The following is an 18374-nucleotide window of genomic DNA, read 5'->3' on the forward strand; positions in this document are numbered from 1 at the left end:
GTATTCGCGGAGTTTATTATTTGATCTTTTTACATATTCAATCCGGAAAGAATTATATTTAAAACTTAAATTCAGACTCATGATTTTACTTGATGAAAAATCCACGACAAAATCTTGCTTTACTTGAAAAAGAATTTCAGAACACGGTAAAAGAACCGTGAACGAAAATGGCTGTTATCATTATACGTATTATTCAGTTATCTTATGCCGCTTATATTGCCGTATAAAGAGATTGGCTATTGTCGTTTTTATCGATTTATATGTGAAAAAATTATGTTCTTATCGTATGTGTGCGGTCGTTGAATATTCTCCCGTAGAATAATATTATACTAACAATATATTATGCTGTTGTAAAAAAGCTTATCTTTTTATGATTGTACGTATGCAATATTCTATCTCGATTGTTAGAAATGTATTTTTTAAAATAGAAAAAAAAAAATAATTATAAGAGGAAAGAAATTGTACTTTAAAAACATTATACAAACAAGTTTGACATAAAAGAAATATCACGATATTTAATTTTTCCAATATAATGTTTATATCCGTGCGAAAATTGTGCGATATTTATGCCGAAATAATGATGCTATGACAAAATATGCAAATGCAATTTCGAGTTCACGAGGTTTGACGTTTCTCGTATACTAAGTACTGAATGCGCACTTGCAAAGTGGTTCACGACAAATGAGCGAGACGTATCGGGGCGGCGCGAGAGGATAGTTCGACGTTTCCATAGACAAGCAGCATGAGCTAATTTGCATTGCGGTGGAACATTTCGTGTTGGAGTTGGCTACATCCGGGTGGCCATCCGTGCCACTTCATGTCGATCCCCAAAACGTCGATACACTCGCTATCCATCGCTCGCGGCGTACGAGAGACTAATAACCAGAGCAGAGTGTTTCGTGAGAATAATTTGCAGTTTGGTTATATATGCTTTACAGATGTGAGCTTTGTCTCTTTCTCTCTCTCTCTCTCTATATATATATATATATATATATATATATAATACTTTGTATAAACACTTTGTAACATATCGCGAGTATACGTACATCGGAAGGATCTATTCGATTTTTATCATATCTTTCTCTGATTCCGAAATTAAGAGCAAACTTTTATAGATGTAAAGAACACCCGATATATCTTTCATATCTGTAAAGTTTGGAAGGTCTTTCTCGAAAGTCAAAAGTCCCACGGTGGCTTCAAGATTAACATAGCTCTGTAATTCATATGATTGCTACATCAAGGCGGCTTTCGTGCGCTTAGAGCCGGCATAATGTAATAAATTACTAACGGAATTATATACGAATATAAATTACAGATCGGCTTTTAAAAGGAAGCCGATAATTTTCGTAGAAATTAGAAAATCGCGTTATAGAAGCTGTCGCTGAAATTTCCACCATTTATCGCGGAACGTTGCATCTGCATTGGTACAGAGTATCTCGCGAAAAGACGACAGAGAGAAGAAATTTAACTCGCGCGACTGTTTCCGAAGACGATTAAACTTCATAAGCGGGCCGTTCCTTACGTCTGTCGGATAGGCGACAAATCCATGGATTAAATCAAACGAGCGATTCGCGTCTCGCGCAGCCCGAGGGAGAAAATCCAATCTAATATGGAGGAAACGGAAGGATTCTAAGACGCGCGGAGGTACTTTTAAATGGAGAACGAATCATTCGGAAAACTTTCGCACAGATCGGGCGCGATCCAAGTTGGTCGTTTATTCGGGAGCGTATAATTTATTTGCGCGCATGAATTTTCGACGAGAAGGGAGGAAAGATTCTCGCATTTATGTCGCGCACGCACGTGGCGAAGCCTGAAAAGCCCCGTGATCGTAACACGTTGACAACAATGCGTCACGTTCCGTATTCCTCCTCGAGAGACCTCACGACGGCGGGTACACAATGCCGCCATTATGACGCAGGGAAAACGAATTTGGGAAAGTTTCCACGATGCGTCAAATGCTTGACTTCTCGGCCGACCTCGGGGGCAAAACTGGGAAAACGCTTGAAATCGCCCATTTCAGTCCAAATCCGTCCGTTTTTCGACGATAAATACTTTTCCACAATTTTTATTCGCCAAATTCATATAGAAAATAAAAAACCACGGCGGTAATAGAAATTATCATCGCACAAATATTACAAGAAAAGAGATTGAATAATTTAGATAATTAGAATTAATTGTTCCACAGTTATCGTGGCTTCAGTTTTACTCCAGACTCATCTTATAAATCTAATTTTATTTTCAATTTTATTATCTTATATTTCACATCTTTATTATGTTGTGTGTATCAAATTAAGTTCATTATTTTAATCTAATGTGATAATTCAATCAGCGTTCGCAAAATACTTTCAAAATTGAAAGCTTGCTGACGAACGATCCGCAAAGTTTCAATCTAAAGAATATCGTTCGCATGCGGGCAGACGCGGAATTATCGAGAGATGTCAACCATGAGGCGCAGCTGTGCAACATAAAAAAAGATCGTTTCTGAAAAAAAAAGACCACCTCAGCTTTGCGTTTTATCGCCGCCGTCGTTACTTTCCGCCGTTCTATGCGCGCCTATCTATGATATCGGTGTTTCGTAATATCGCGATTCGCGGATGTAACAACATTTCAACGTGACACGAATGTGTGCGCATGTATGTGCACGTTTACACATTCAAATTTCGTTCTCTCAAACTCTAATTAACTTGGATATTGACCCCACTCAAGTAACACGCGGCAACCCTCACGTGCGTTTTATCTATCGCTTGATACGCGTGCGAATCAAGGGGGGAGAAAAGTCACTCCTTTTCTTTCTCCCTATTCATTTTTTTACCGAGATTTTCCTATCGAAAAATCACTTTATTCAACAATGTTGAACAATTAATTTTTTTTCTAGTTGCATTTAAAAAGAGAAAACTTTAAGAATGCAGAGCAGAAACAAAGTAACATAATTTGTAATTATGGCTTGCTTCGAACATTAAAGTTAAGCTAAATTATTGGAAATTGTTGTCGCAAATTAAAGACTTGTTCCGCTCTTGCTCTAAACTCTGCTGTTATAAATTAATTTCAAAAATTAATGAAAATTTAACATTATATTTTTCATATCGATATATCGATATTTAATGGAAAACTATGATTTTACTTCAGAAATCATCTTTTGATTAATATATAAGATAATATTATTTTTTTTGCTATTTTTCATGTATTTAATATTCAATTCTTACGATTTTGTCTCACCTTCAACCTATTATTTTATCAACGGCTATTAAATTCTCGTAAGCAAAGTTATTTAAAAAAATAATGCAATATAAAATACGCGAGACAATAGAAATAATTTAAAAAATCCCAGAAACCAGAACACCACAAAATAATAAATAATCAGTTAAAATATGAGAAAACAATACGCATCTAATATGCTCTGTAAAGCTTTATCAAGCTCTGATTTATTGCTGAGAGTCCGACAATCATCAGGGGACGAACGTAATCTTAGGCTGATATACGTGACATTTCGCTCTCACATGTAGGTCACGCGATCAGCATAATTGCACACTCACCGCTCTCCGCGGACGGGTAAATGTTAAAGGCCGAGTCCTTTAACCAGGACGTGACCGCGACGTACTCTTTGACGAAGGCCGGTATCTCGCATCTGAGCACTCCGGTGTTACCCGCCAGGACATAGGCGTCCCGCACTTGTACCTCGTACTTCTGGCGTACCACTGGAAAAGAAAAATTATTACGGCCGCTTGAGGGGAGAATGAATACTCGGGAGAGCAGAAGATCGAGTGGGAGAGGAGCGAGAAATGGACCGCTATCGTTCTCCATGACAAAGGCTCGCGAAATGATAAAAAATAAAAGAGAGAGAGAGAGAGAGAGAGAGAGAGACAAAAGTAGAAGGAAGGAAAAAGATTATTTCGCCGTGAAACGGGATGTCGGAGTATAATACCACCGGAAAAATGGAAAGGACCGTCCCGGAAGTGGTAAGTCCCTCTTCTCTTCAATGGGTAATGTCGCGATCCTTCGTACGGGATTCATTGTCTCCAATCCCATGCGGCTTCTCCACAATTTCGGCGATATGGAGCAGATATCGGTGTATCTAAGCCTCTCCGAAATTTGTTTTTTTTTTTATCGTCACTATCTCGTCCTCGGCGACTTACGGCGATTAATCTGTTTGCAGAGGCGGAGAGGGATGTCGAAAGGAAAAGCGAAGGCTCGAGAATATGACGGTTTAAGGAAACAGTGGGAATGGAACGTGTCTCGCGACGATATATCGGGACTGTTTTTGTAAGCAACGTCGGTACCTCGAGTGATGAATATTGCTTTCCCGGCGAGCTTCCCGAGATCGGAAGACGACCGTTTCTGCCGTTCGCGTGATTAATAATGTCGTCTCCGCTTCTCGCAGCAAACGCCGCATTCTTCGACAAAGCTGGAATTGATTTCTCTCCTATCGTGAAATTTAAATCGTTTCAAATTATATTCAACATCTGTCGACGAATTATGGGTCTCAAGTCGAAATAAACGACGAGTACTTAATCTCCCATAATTTCTGCTTTTCTATTTTTCTACAAAATTTAGACGATATATTTTGCTTGGGATATCGCGAAGGTAAACATAAAACTGTCGTTATTAGAATAGAATCAATATTAAACTGACAATTCAAATAAAAAATTACTTAAAAAAATACTTAATAATTGATCCGGTTGAGTTTTTTACCGTCTATTATCATCACTATCGATTCATGAAAAATCTTTTTCCGCTAATGGACAGATGCAATATTTTTTATGGTGTAATACGATTTTACATATGTAATACGCGTACCTTGTCGTCTACTGTCGATCAACTTGCAACATTCAACACTATTAATTAGTATTCTTAACGAAAGCCTTTTATCAACGCTAAAGGATGCATTATTAACATAGCTTGCCCTTTTTTTCCCGTCTCATTGTTTCCCCGAATACTGAGCTACTCTTTAGACCTTGATGTCGCTAATTAGTGCTCTGCCTTCGTGGTTTTTACGGAAGCTCCTTTGCAACTTCCCGTTGTCCGTCCCATTCAACGATAATCTGTCCCCTTCAATTCTTATCCGAGCGGGAAATTTCTCTCCTGGTAGAAAACTACCTATTCACTAAAAACTCGCTAAATTCGATAAGTGATTCTTGGAAAAATCACACACAGCTGCGAAGAAACGAAGAAATCGCGCAGTCGTTTGTCTAGCGTGCAAGACATGTGTCTATCCCCGTCGATCGGTCGATACATTTTCCTCGTGAAATTACGCGGGAGGACGCGCCCGATCTTTCCTCCGCAAAATTCGTTTACAGATATCGCAGCGCGCTGGATTTCTTTCGCGTGCGGAGCATTCTTGTTTTATATCCGACCAAAATACACGACGCTCTCTCTTTATTTCTATTTCCGTTCGTCGATAAATTTCGCGCGACTAATTAGGAAAAATTACGCGCTAAAAATTCCAGATGTACTTTTCATATGCGTTGGTGATAAACATGTAGATCAATAATATAAAATCACAAGATATGAATATTAATAGAAAATAAATATTTTCTTTCACTAATTAACATGTCGTTTGCGCTCTAATTAGCTTCCGTTCCTATTTGCCAATTTTTTCACTTATTAAAAATTATTTTTTGGTTTACATTATATTATTAAATTTTCCTTTTATTTTTATATTTTTGCTCTCTCTCTCTCTCTCTCTCTCTCTCTCTCTCTCCTTGCGTATGCAAACGCTTTAAAAAATTTTACAGCTTTTATGGTAAGGCCACGAATTTTGTTACGGACAGTGAGCCTTGGTTAGCCTTAAGCGAGCCTTGAATTTAGGGTCATCCATTTATTGCGGTAGCAGATGGGGAAAGAGCGAAAAGATGGAGATCGCCTCGTTGGCGATAAGTGTAGTTGGCTTGGCTCTGGCCAAGCGCGCGCGATCATCCTTCGCCGCCCTCTGATAGTCAGGAGTTTAAAATGTCATTCCGGAGAACGGTCGATTACATTTACCCTCGGCGGAGGCGAAAACTTCAAGATGAACGGCACGATCCGTTAATGCCGAAGACCATTGATTTTCCGCGCTCTAGCTCCGCGAAATGCGGGAGCATTCGAAACGTGCGGAGAAGACTGTCCAGCATTAATTTATTTCTCGCGATGAATCGCTCTTTTACCGTCACGCGATTGACGTTAATACGTCTGTGAAAGACTTAAAAATACTTCGACAATATTTTAGATAATGGATTTTTCACGAAGTGAAAAGAATTGTGAAAGAATTTAGACAGTAATGTAATGTTTAAAGAACAAGCTTTAATGATGTTTGAAATTGGAGGGAATTTTTCGCAATGTTTTACGATATTCAACGTTTAAAAAAAAAAAAAAATCAATATTAAGATTTTAAAAATAAACTCGATGTTTAAAATCGACATTCATAACAATATATTCTTTTATACTGAATCAGCGAACATGTCATTGATTAAAACTTTAAACGCGTTTGAATCACGATGATCGATAAACTTGGCGATGATGCTTGATTTAAGAGAAAAATTCAAGATCTTATACGAAGTCTGCTTATAAAGTTGCACACGTTATCATTGTACAATAGTCTTTTTTCACTGTACGACGAGAGAGCAGACTTTAAAGGATGAAAGATCAATCGACTGGAAGAGGGTATCGCGGTCGCGAGACGAGACGAGGAAAGCTGGGAAGAAATAAGGATGTCACTCTCTCTCTCTCTCTCTCTCTCAATCTCTCTCTTTCTTTCTCTTACCGGCCTTCACCGTGATTTCACGGCCGAGCACTTTGCCGACGCTGTTCGATGCCTGACACCGATAGACGGCCGAGTGCACATCGTGTCGGTAGCTCTCGGCGCCGAACGGCAAGAAATACATGGAGCCGTTCATCAGCATCTCACGGATATGCGGTATCGGTAGGACCGGCGAGCCGTCGCCCATCAGCCAGTCGATCCTCGGCGAGGGACTGCCGTGGGCCGAGCAGTGGATCATCGCCCCGGTGTCGTTCGAAAACTCCACGCTCGAGCGCGGTTCCGAGACCAGCACCGGCCCTTGACTGTCCAGCACCACTCCTCGTCCTGCGAAATGAAGAGGAAAACACGATATTAGAGGAGAGTGGGCCCCTTGGAATCGACAAAGTGTCCCGCGCTGCCGATCTGAATTTTATGTCAAGTTTATAAATTCGATTTTTCTAAGAATGTCGGATACAGCAATAGTTGTAAGTTCTTTGGAAAGACACAGACGGATTTTTATAAAGTCTCTCTAGAATAAAAAAAAAAATAAATTAAGAGCGTTCATTCATATTTTCAGGTTTTCCCGCACCTCTTTAGAGGTTTTAATCCGATATTTGCGTTGGATATATTTACTAATGAATTTTTTATATGAAAATATGCATTGAAAGTAGTAAAGTGGTGCGGTTGCCGTCTGTTTTCAGTCGCAAGATTTTACTTTCACAGAGGGACGCGCTCGCTGCAGGAATAATCCCGCATAGTTCTCGGAGCAACGGCAAGTCTTTCTCTCTCTCTCTCTCTCTCTCTCTCTCTCTCTCTCTCTCTCTTTTCAAACACACACGCGCGCAAGGAAACAATTTCCCATAAATCTCTGCCAATTTTTCCGCAGCTTAGAGACGAGAAGATCTCTGCCACGAAGCCGAGACGGTTTATGCAATAGTACATTCAGAATGTATTCGGAGTAAGGAGTTCTGACTGTAAAATACGCAAAGCGCGATTCACAGCGACAAGAAGATGCAGTGTGCGTAGCATCACGGCGGAAAACGCGGAAAACGCGGTGAGCTGATGTCATGACTAGAAAAAGTGCGCACGCTCGAGGGAATCATTCATCCGAGATGGAGCAATAATGTCGACTCGATCGTTTCTCCATCTGTATCGTACATCGAACAGCAACAGTATTTGATAGCTCCATCCTTGATGTTAAGAGTGTTATATCGCATAAAGGATGCGCGCGCAATAAACAATTCGCTGGATCGACTGTATATTTCACTTTTATCCGATTTGATTTTTTACGGACGCTTCTTACCTTTTCTCTTTATATATACAAAAATTTACTTGTGCATGTGTTTCGAATATTATCATAAAAATTTATTTAAAAATCCATTTTTTTTTCTCGGATTTTTCGAGGAATTTAAAAGCACCTGCATTACATCATATATTCCGCTTCGGAATTTTTCAAAGTATCAATAAGACGAGAGATGAAATTGCAGCCATAAAATATACGGACATTCGCTCGAGATAATATTGGGAAGATAAAATAAAAGAAAAAGAAGAGGAGAAATTACGCGATTTTCATATTATGTTAAAAGGCACACGGGGATTGCGGGTCGTCGATTCCCGACAGAGATTTCTCTTCTCGAAGGTATCGAGAATAAAAATGCTGCGGAAGAGGGATCTAACGGATTGATCGCTCCAGTTACGACCACGGATTCAAGCAAGCCGTCTTTTCATCGGCAATAAAACGTATATCGCTCTCGGCAGTGCGCGCATCCTATCCACCTCGCGTCCTCTTTCACTTCCAGCTTCGGTTTCCTGCCTCGTTGAACGAAAGAGCAAGTATCAGGCGGAGAATAACATAACGAAGTTATTAACTCGCCCGTAACGTCATCTCCTTCGACGAAATCCGATGCATGAATTTTAAAGCTTACTTTTTTAATATTCGCGCACTGAATAAAAAGAATCTACGCTAGGCTACTTGATGTAAAAATTTAATAATCATGAGAAGTTTCTCACACCTTATATAAACACTCTATCTCATTTACAAAATAATCAATAATCGTTATTAAATTGAAGAGCACTAAAGTCTGACTTGAATAAGAAGTTGTAAGAAAACTGTTCATAGTAATAATATTTTTTGTAATATTATTTATAATATTATTTTTTATAATATTAAGTGTAAAAGTTCAGAATCCCCCGCTAGTAAAAAATCGAGATTTATTTGAAATAATTTTGACTTTAAATCCGAGTCTGCGTAACAAGAGATAACGTTTCATCGTTCCGCGAAAGCGATTTTTTTCCATCATAAATATACACGGAGAAGTGAATCCGTCAAAATCGTTACTCGATTCGCGTTGGTTTGCCGAATCGTCCTTTCCACATGCGATCGTCACATTTTCCCATTTCCCATTCCCCTTCCCTTCCCTCATCATCCCGGTGACACTGTCCGTTCCTCGTGGCTCTCAATGGAGGAAATCTGATAGAGGATCTTCGTCGCAGCTGATGGCAGCATTTCCGCAGCTTTGTCCCCGGAATTCCGGAACCTTGTTTTCTGGCGATCGACGAAAATTCTGGCCGAGGAAGGAGAAAGGGGATCATACGAGGGACAGAGAGAGGGACAGAGAGAGGAGACGGAGAAGAGTGGCTGAGATGGAGCGAGAGATACTTGCGGAGAAATCGGTGCATTATGCATGAAAAACGGCAGTTTGATAACCTGGACGGAGAGAATCCGGGTCGAGAACCCGAGGTGTCGCGATGCGGCACCTCGATACCGATCGCGCATGTATATGCGAGAACCAAGCGCGGCCGTAAACGCGTAAACACCAACGGGACGTTTATGCGCGTCGCTTCCTGTGTTGTGTACGGACACCTGCGTCACCCCAGGATGCAGGTTTACATCGCCGCATCGTCGGCTATACCGCGTTTATACACGCGCCATCTCCCATCGTCTTCTCTCTCTCTCTCTCTCTCTCTCTCTCTTTCTCTTTTTCGTCCAGCTCTGCCATCCCTTTATCTTCCGCACCCTTAATGCAAACGATACCGGATGATGCGCTCGCTTCTCCGGCGCGAGCGACTTCCTAGCTGCCAGCGTGGCGAAAATTCAGTCGCGGAAAACACAGTGACCTGCGGTCGATGCTAACGAACTTTTGCTTCGTTAGCAGAAAATTTGTGTGAAAATCGCTATCGCGACACGTTTCGCACTCTGTAATTCGACTCTGCCGAAAATGCACATTCGCACCCGAATTTCGCACATGATCGCATTTTCTCCTCTGCGTCCAGCATTTATCTGCACAATATTCGAGTTACAGATTTAAAAATTACGCTAAAAAGCCGAAGGAATTTTTATCATATTTTTCTTATATGTATATCTCTGTGTTTATATTTTAATATATGTATTATATATATAATATATTTTAATATATTTTAATATATTTTAATATATGTATAATCCAAAATATAAATATTTGAAAAGTTTCTCTGTCGCAAAAATCGATATTTTTGACATCTTCTTTAATGATAAACAATCGACAAAGTATTTTGATTTAAATGAAAAAAAATATGTAAACAAAGTATAGAGATTCTTAAATGTTGATGTTTACGTTTCATATTCTAGAAACTACAATATTATCGTGTATCATACGCATGTTTGTACGTCATGCGAAGTATCTCGAGAAAGCGCGTAACTTCCCTTTATGAAAAACATCAAAGAACTCTTTCTGTCATGAGCAAGAAAATATGATATAATCCTACTGGCATAACTTTCGTGCAACTGAATATCCGTCGCATAAACATTTCCATTCCATTATTCTCGGTGATATTTTTTGTAAATGACCGTGACATCGTGATATGGAACAACGTTTGTTTGCGGCGTGTGTGCCTCCATTCTACATATCTTTACGAGTCATCTGAAACGTTCGCTCGTTGCAATTCGTGGCAGGGTCATTTCACGCGTGCACCGCGTTGACCATTTTCGTCCCATGATATCGCGCGATGCATCTGAGATGCATCGTGTGACCTCGCTGTAGTTCATGCATTTCCACCTGGTATCGCGCCTCCTGACTGAGTCGACGAACGAGAAGCACGATATCCCAAGTTCGATGGCGTAATAAATTCCGTTTCTTTTCTAAAAATTGCCATCAGCTCGCGAAGCACGAGTTCCCCGATTCGAATAAAAATCCAATTAAGCCGGCGGATTAAACCGCGACATATCCGTGACCCTTGTAACTGTTTGACTGCGTTCTCTATATCTATATATGTGCGCCTTGCGATTGATTTTACTCGTGAACTTGGCGAATTACTTTATCTCATTTCCTGAAACGACGTAAAGTATAAAAGTCAATTGCATCTGCCCGAAAATGAATCGAAATTTTTCGAATGTCCATGATTATTATTTTTCGATCAATTTTACGTGATCTTCGAGAGAATCGAGCGAACAATAGAAATATTTTCATTTCCAAATTCTGTTCGTGATGCGCATTGCATGCTGCGTCTGCCAAGCGCGGCGCAACCTACCGCATCGGTATACAATAATGCACCATTGTTATGTAGGCCGCATTTACATATACGCAATTTCGCACGCTCCAGCTCATCCTCAATCCACCCCCGGTCCACCCCCGATCCACCCCCAGTCATCCATTTGTGTATACCTATTCGGTACGCGTTCGGTGTTCTTGCATGACGTCACGCACGCGCTCGCATTTGCATTCACGCGAAAATTACGCATCGAGATAATAAAGATAATCATCGAATACGCTGTATTTATGTCTTCGAGTTCACTTCTAATTCACGCGGTCAAAATGCGATGTACCATTCGCGCATTGTGATAAAAAATTAATGATAATAAATATTTTTTTATAAAAAATATTTTACATAAAATACATAAGCATTATAGTAAAAAAAAAAAATAATAAACGCGAGTAATGGCATTTAACAAATAAAAATTATTAATTCAAAATGCCGAAGAGTCATATTAAAATCGTGGATTGTCATATTGATTTGAGTATGCTAGTTTAAAATTATGCATATCAAAAACCGTGTATGTAAGTAAAGAGTAAAAAGTTCGTTCTTTCGTATACATTTTTAATCTGCATTGTAATCTTCCAGGGTAGCCATTAATGGGACGAGTCGAGTCTCTACCCGCATTTATGCATCTGACCTAATGACCCTCGCAACACGGTGCATTATACTGCGGTAGCCGCATCTGTTCTTTCGGACATATACGGACAATGGATAATGTTATACATTATCTACTTCATTTTCAACGCATTATTTCACCTTTGCCTTCGATGATATGTTACACAGACTTAGTTTTAATTAACATTAATAATAATCTAATGCAAAATCTCGTTAAAAAAAATTATCAAAATTGCAAATTAATCTATCAATAATAGCTGAATTACAATCATCACAAAATTTATTAAAGATATCAGGTATCATCTTGTAAATTTTGTAGGAAATGATTATTGAATATAGTTTTCAATCCTCACTCAAGATAATTTCTCAAAAGATTAAACTGATCGAAGAATTAAATTATAATGTCAAAATAAGATAAGAAAATAAAAAAATAGAGAATATAAAAATACAAAATCAAGAGAAATAAAATATTATTACGGGATAATAACGAATACAATATATGCAATTTCGACCCACTAAAAGTTATTGCATAGTACTCACCTGTAAAGAGTAATAAATAAAAAATAATGACGTTTTTGTAATGATAAACATTTAATATAAGAATATTGAAAAAACTGGAATCACATAAAACCTCTCCTACACTAAAATAATAAATTATAGAAAACAATGTTATTATATATTATATATTATGTAATTATTATTGTGTTTATTTTAAATTATATATATTCGTCTGAATATTATGGATAAAATACAAAACACAATATATTTAAAATATCCTGTAACTGTAAACAAACATGTATAATTTTTCGAGACAAATTTTGAAAGTTTGATTTTATCCAACTTTATCGTAATACGTTATGATGTACCTAACGTTTAATGCAAATGCATGCAATTTGTCTGGCGATATAATTACGGCGTTGCAACCCGATGTCGCTTCGAGAATTGTCGCGCAAATGAATGCACATTGACGTGCATTCGGATGTGTACAGTTTCTCTCGTATTTAGACGCGTGCACTCTCATCTCTCTCTCGTTCCCTACCTTCCCGTCTCCACGGGAGTAACCCGCGAGATAGCCGGTATATTCAATTCCATCGTGCATGCACACGTGCGGCAGGCGAATGCACTGGATAAACAGGAGTTAATTAATCATAGAGAGTTTGCCGCCGGTTGGTGTTTACCAGAGTTTCTCTCCGCAAAATGTTAATTGGTGACAACTCGGTTTAAGGAATGCATTAAATCAAAAGCCGACATCGATTATAATAATTTATGTGAATTAACGTGAATAAATCAACTTAATCGAAACCGTGAATTAAATAATCGTCTTAAATTGAAGATTTAACTGAAATTTCATTAAAAAAAAAATTAAGTTTCAGTAACATTATAGAAAAATCATCAGCTTGTATATTTTTTATAATAGTTAATATAATTAAATAAATAATTGAAAAATGCGTGAAAAAAATAATCCAATTTTAAAATTTAAAAAAACGTATCAAGTATCGTCTCAACAAAAATGCGCGGCTCCTCTCTCTATTTTAAGAAAAGGGAGAGTAAATGCATGGGACAAAATATCACCAACCACTAAAAGGATTATTACAATAGCTGTTCAAACAAATGTCCATTATTCGGAGAATCGTGAAAAGTTCGTTTTTAAATTAGACTCGATTTATCACATAATTTAAATGGAGAATAAGAAGGAGAAGAAGGAGGGTAATTTTCTGCAGCCCCTGTACATTATGTACTTACCGCGAAAGTTTGAGTTCCGCGGGGGTTGCGAGAGAAAGTTTCTTTCCCATATACATTGTAATTACGCTGCGGCATCATTTACACGCCGTAGTCACGTGCCATCCTCTATAATGCATCTTACATCTCTAGCGCTCATGGCTTTAATGGCTCGTATTTTGCATACCATAAATAATCATGAGTTTAACAAAGAATATATGTGCGTGATAAAAAAAAGATTTTCTTTTCCATAATAAAGAATATCTCGTGAGTAGATACAGAAAAACTTGCGAGCTCCATCCTTCTTTCCCTGACCCGTATCCCGAAATCGGCCCCGTTCCGTTCATTTACACGCTTACGTTTTTATCCGCGCATTTCCGCGTTTTAAATTCATCTCGTTGTCAATAACCATTTCTCCTGCCACGGAAAACGACCCGCATTCCCTTGTAATGCGAAGACTATGGCTTACTCCATGCGATGCGGATACGCGTATTGTTCGCGTGCAAACGAGACGTCGTCAGGCGCGCGGGCAGGATATTTGCAATATATGCATACATTCTATACATGTGTACGTACGTATGTATATGTGTGACGGTGTGCAATTATGCTGGGATCCCTCTCTTTTCCGGGCATCAGCACCGCCGTTACATACGTATCCGGTTTCCCTGTCTCGCGCGGTATAGCATCTATACCGCGCTCCGTGCAGAACAAGGATACATGTATGTATATATATATGTATGCAGCCGCGTTGCACAGAACTGTGTTGATTATGTGTAGACGTTGCAGTCGAGGGATCTTGCAAGAGGGAGGCGGTTTGCTGCTTGCATTCTCGACGTCTGATTAATTACAGATGTACGCACCGTCACCCTCGACTTGCAACGGAGGCGCAACGGCCTTTGGGGCATTATCGCGACACTGACAGAACCGTCAGTGACGAATTAACGGACCGTCTGGTCGTCACAGAACGCGCGCCGCGGCCATCTCTACCTAATCTATCCGTCTTCTCTCGGCTCGCCCTTTCTTATCCACGGTCCTTATCGCGCCGCGTCGTCGCCGACACGCAACGCCCTTCGATCCGATATATCGGCCAAGACGGATTGTGTTCTCGGCAGCGACATTCCAAAGGGTCGAAATGTCGGCGAGTGGATTTCGCGAATGCAAACGTTTCCCAGAGTCGAGGAATTTCGTCGCTCGTACATCAACGCCTTTCATTGCGCGATAATTCCGTGATTTAAGGAGTACTTTTCCGACACGTTGGTTTTATTCGGAAAATTCTTACGCGAGGTCGCTCGGATAAGATAAAATGTTGATTTTAGAAGAATTCTCTTTTTATGAGAGAATCAATATTTCTTTATATAAATACTTTCATCGTCCTAATTTAAATTTTATTTTACACGATTTTTACATAAGATATTCTAGATACTTTTAGAATTTATCTAGCATTTCTCTCTCTCTCTCTCTTTCTCTCTTCTTCTCATGATTAATTTATAAAAATCTATCTCCGGAATTTTTACAAATAATTCATTAATCTATGCATTAATAAAAAGATATTGTCTAATTTTTAATATTTTCAAGAATTGAGCTTCTTTTTCCTTGAATTGTTATATTTGGCGTGCAGAAACAAGCGTTAAGAAGAAAATAATGGAAGTGTGATTAAGCAGTTTCAGCTTCGCGAATTAAGTCGCGGAAGGTCTGAAGTAATCAGCCCTTGAAAATTTCTTATCTGACGCCATGTAGCATCGCGATATTATTTCTAGATTTGCAATGACTTGTTTGCTGTAGCTGGTCATAGAGCTGTGCGGTACGGCAAACCTTGCTGCTGTTAAATTAAGAGGCGTTAAATTGTAATTAAGACGCCATAGTCACTGGGCACAGCTTGAGTTTCAGCTACGGCAATGTTGACTTAAGGAACTGGGAAGCAAATTGCGCGAGCCTCGGCTTTCGATTTCGCGCATTTTTGCGTTAAACGAAACGTCACGGAATTCAGTCTCAGCGACTTTTTTTTTTATATCCGAGATTAAATTAGAAACTAAAATTAATCGAGTGATTTATTTAAGAGAGAAATAAAAAATAGAAAAAAATTAAATATTTATGGAAGCTAATATCTCGCGTGTGAAAATTATGAAACGTACGCAAAAGTTTATGTATCCTCATCTGAATAAATTATCTTATTCTTTCAGAATATAAATCAAAAGATAATTGATCTATTACGTTCATGTATGATATAAAATGTATATGGAAATATAATCAGAAAAAATGACTTTTCCGAATAGACAAAAAAAAAGGAATAAATAAAAAAAGTGGCTCTTTCGAATACATAAAAAAAAAAAGAACGAGAACATAGAAGCTTGTGTGTATTTGCAAATGTTGCAAGGAAGATTCGCTATGACAATCAAGGATTCGCAATTTTCGAAACAGAAACGTAGAAATTAGGACCCAGATTCAAAGCGTACTGTCAGTTGCTTCATTATATCATCACTTTGCTCTCAGTTTGTTGTTTCAACCAACGGCAAGCTTAATTGCAATAACAATGAATTATTATACTCGTAAACTCACGGAGATTTCGCAGCGCGAAATATACTGCAAGTATTTACGTCGATATCAATTTTCTGAGTTTATTTAAAATCCGAGTTTTGATGTGAATATATTGCATCAATATTAATAATGTATATAGTATCTACATTTATGATGCTAATATAATTCCTGTAAACTTTAGTTGTACTTGCATCGTTGGGCAAGACCGATCGAAATTTAACTAAACACGGTCGTTGGCCATGGTTAGTTGGATACAAATATCTTGTGGCAACAATAATTAAAGCTAATACACATTATTATTATATGGTAAATGATTATCTTGGATATTTGCTTTAATGGAGAATATACATTCGTTCCATAAAGAGAGAGAGAGAGGGCGGGGGGAGAGAGAGAGAGAGAGAACTTTTCACATAGTGAATAATTCAATATTATGTAAAGAAGTTATGAATCTTTTCTACGATATTTTCACAATGTAAATGCTGATAAATCTAATTATGCTACGTTTTTGCGTGATTCTTTTAACTGAAGAGTTCTGTAAAAAAAAATAAATCCACCTTACTTATTTTTTTGCACTTAAATATTTTTAATCCATATATACCGATATTTGTACAGAACAGTGTTTCCTACACTGAGAAAAAAGAGTTATTGATTTGACTAAAATGTGTACAACTGATTATTATTTCTTTAATTGAAATATTTCAGTATTTCAATCAAATACGTCATGTTAAATTTAACACGACGTATTTGACTTAAATACTTAAATATTTCAAGTGTAAAAAGATATTTTTCTTATAATTTGCGGGAAAAAGCATATCTTATTTCTCTTTTTCTCTCTTTCTCTCTCTCTCTCTTCCTTTCTTAACTTTTTCTCAAGATTTAAATTCTCAATCACAACTTTTGCAATATTACATCTGCAGACTCGGGACTTCCGCAGAACTTCTCAAATTATTGGTTTCGCCGTTTCTGCCTACACGTGTATGTACATATGTTAAACAATACGTGCTCGCATATACGTATATATACACTGGTTGCATCGCAGGTTGACGATTCTACCGCGCGTGTTTAGAGCTCTTCGGAGCGTTTGATCTGGATCACGGTTAATTTCACCCTCGGTTATTAGGCCGTACAATGCCGTACACCACCTCGAGTCTGCCGGCCGCGTTGCAGCGGGGCGCGGTCCGATTGGTCTATACCGGTTGTGCATATTGCACCGACACACGTATACGGCGGCAAACACATGTCGGATAAGAGACCACGCGAGGCGGATCAATCCACAGCGCAGACTTCGGCGTGACGCGGCTTTCGTTCCAATCTCGTCAAATCCGTAACGGCTTGCGTCACTTCATAAAAACAATGCGGCGACGCCAAGCGGAACGCGAGCATCCTGCGATTTTTCGATCCGACCGACGACGCAGTTGGCCGATTTTTGTTCACTCTTCCCTCCCATCCCTCCCCCCCTCCTCTATCCGCCCCTATGAATAACGAAACGAGCAAGCTGTTTTGTCGCGGAAAAATCAAACGTTCCGCTTATAATCTAATTATTTCTTTAAACTTCAAAGATTTGATCGATAACGTATACATTCGTCAAAAATACATATAAATAATAGAAATGTGCATCCAATTTATATTTGGATTAATACATAAATCTTCTGTCCCGAAATGCTGTTGTTATTTTGACACTTCAAGTAATACAATGATTCTTGGTCAATATTAATTATAATAAACGTGTTAATTTCCCAAATTTTTTAAACTTTTTTTATTCTCCTTTGCTTTTTATTTTATCTTTGTCTTAAATAGCATTAAATAGAAGCACTTATAGAACGAAAAAGCTTGTGTGTCCTTTTTTTCGTTAAATAATTTTCATGAATTTTGACTGAGAAACCACAGCAGATATTGCTTCATGAAGGAAGAATTCGCCCGAAAGATTGCTTCGTACATTTATTAACATCGCCATGACTGTGAAAACTCTGATATTTTGAAATTTAGGCCACAAACACGCTAAAACAATTACAGGAAGGTATGTAGCCGCACATATACAGCTCATTTTATTCGATAGTCGATATAATACAAATTCCGATAAACCCGGTACATGAAATAAATATCAGATTTAAACTTTTACGAACAAGTAAGACGTGAGTTGATATATTCTAAATTTTTCTAATATAGTAATAATTAACTTTGTTCGATAATATTTCTCTTATTATTCCACTAAAGATATTTTTATCTCTTTTATTTTAGGAAAAGTTTTGCATATTCTTCCTCTGCCGTAGTAATCGAATAA

General features: G+C 38.3%; 1 protein-coding gene across 5 annotated transcripts in view; it reads right to left on the bottom strand.

Annotated features, from left to right (window-relative positions):
• LOC126851196 (cell adhesion molecule Dscam2-like) overlaps window positions 1–18374 on the bottom strand; it is a 137884-nt gene that overhangs the window by 63458 nt on the left and 56052 nt on the right. For 4 of the 5 annotated variants that reach the window (XM_050594891.1, XM_050594893.1, XM_050594892.1 and 1 more), the window contains exons 3-4: window positions 6737–7057; window positions 3534–3695 (exon numbers count right to left, since the gene is read on the bottom strand). In XM_050594891.1, the coding sequence (XP_050450848.1) occupies window positions 3534–3695; window positions 6737–7057 (483 nt within the window). The remainder of the gene's footprint in view (window positions 1–3533; window positions 3696–6736; window positions 7058–18374) is intronic. The other variant, XM_050594890.1, reaches the window with a different exon arrangement.

The sequence above is a fragment of the Cataglyphis hispanica genome, chromosome 7 (assembly GCF_021464435.1).
Source record: "Cataglyphis hispanica isolate Lineage 1 chromosome 7, ULB_Chis1_1.0, whole genome shotgun sequence".
In the NCBI taxonomy this organism is placed as follows: Eukaryota; Metazoa; Arthropoda; class Insecta; order Hymenoptera; family Formicidae; genus Cataglyphis; species Cataglyphis hispanica.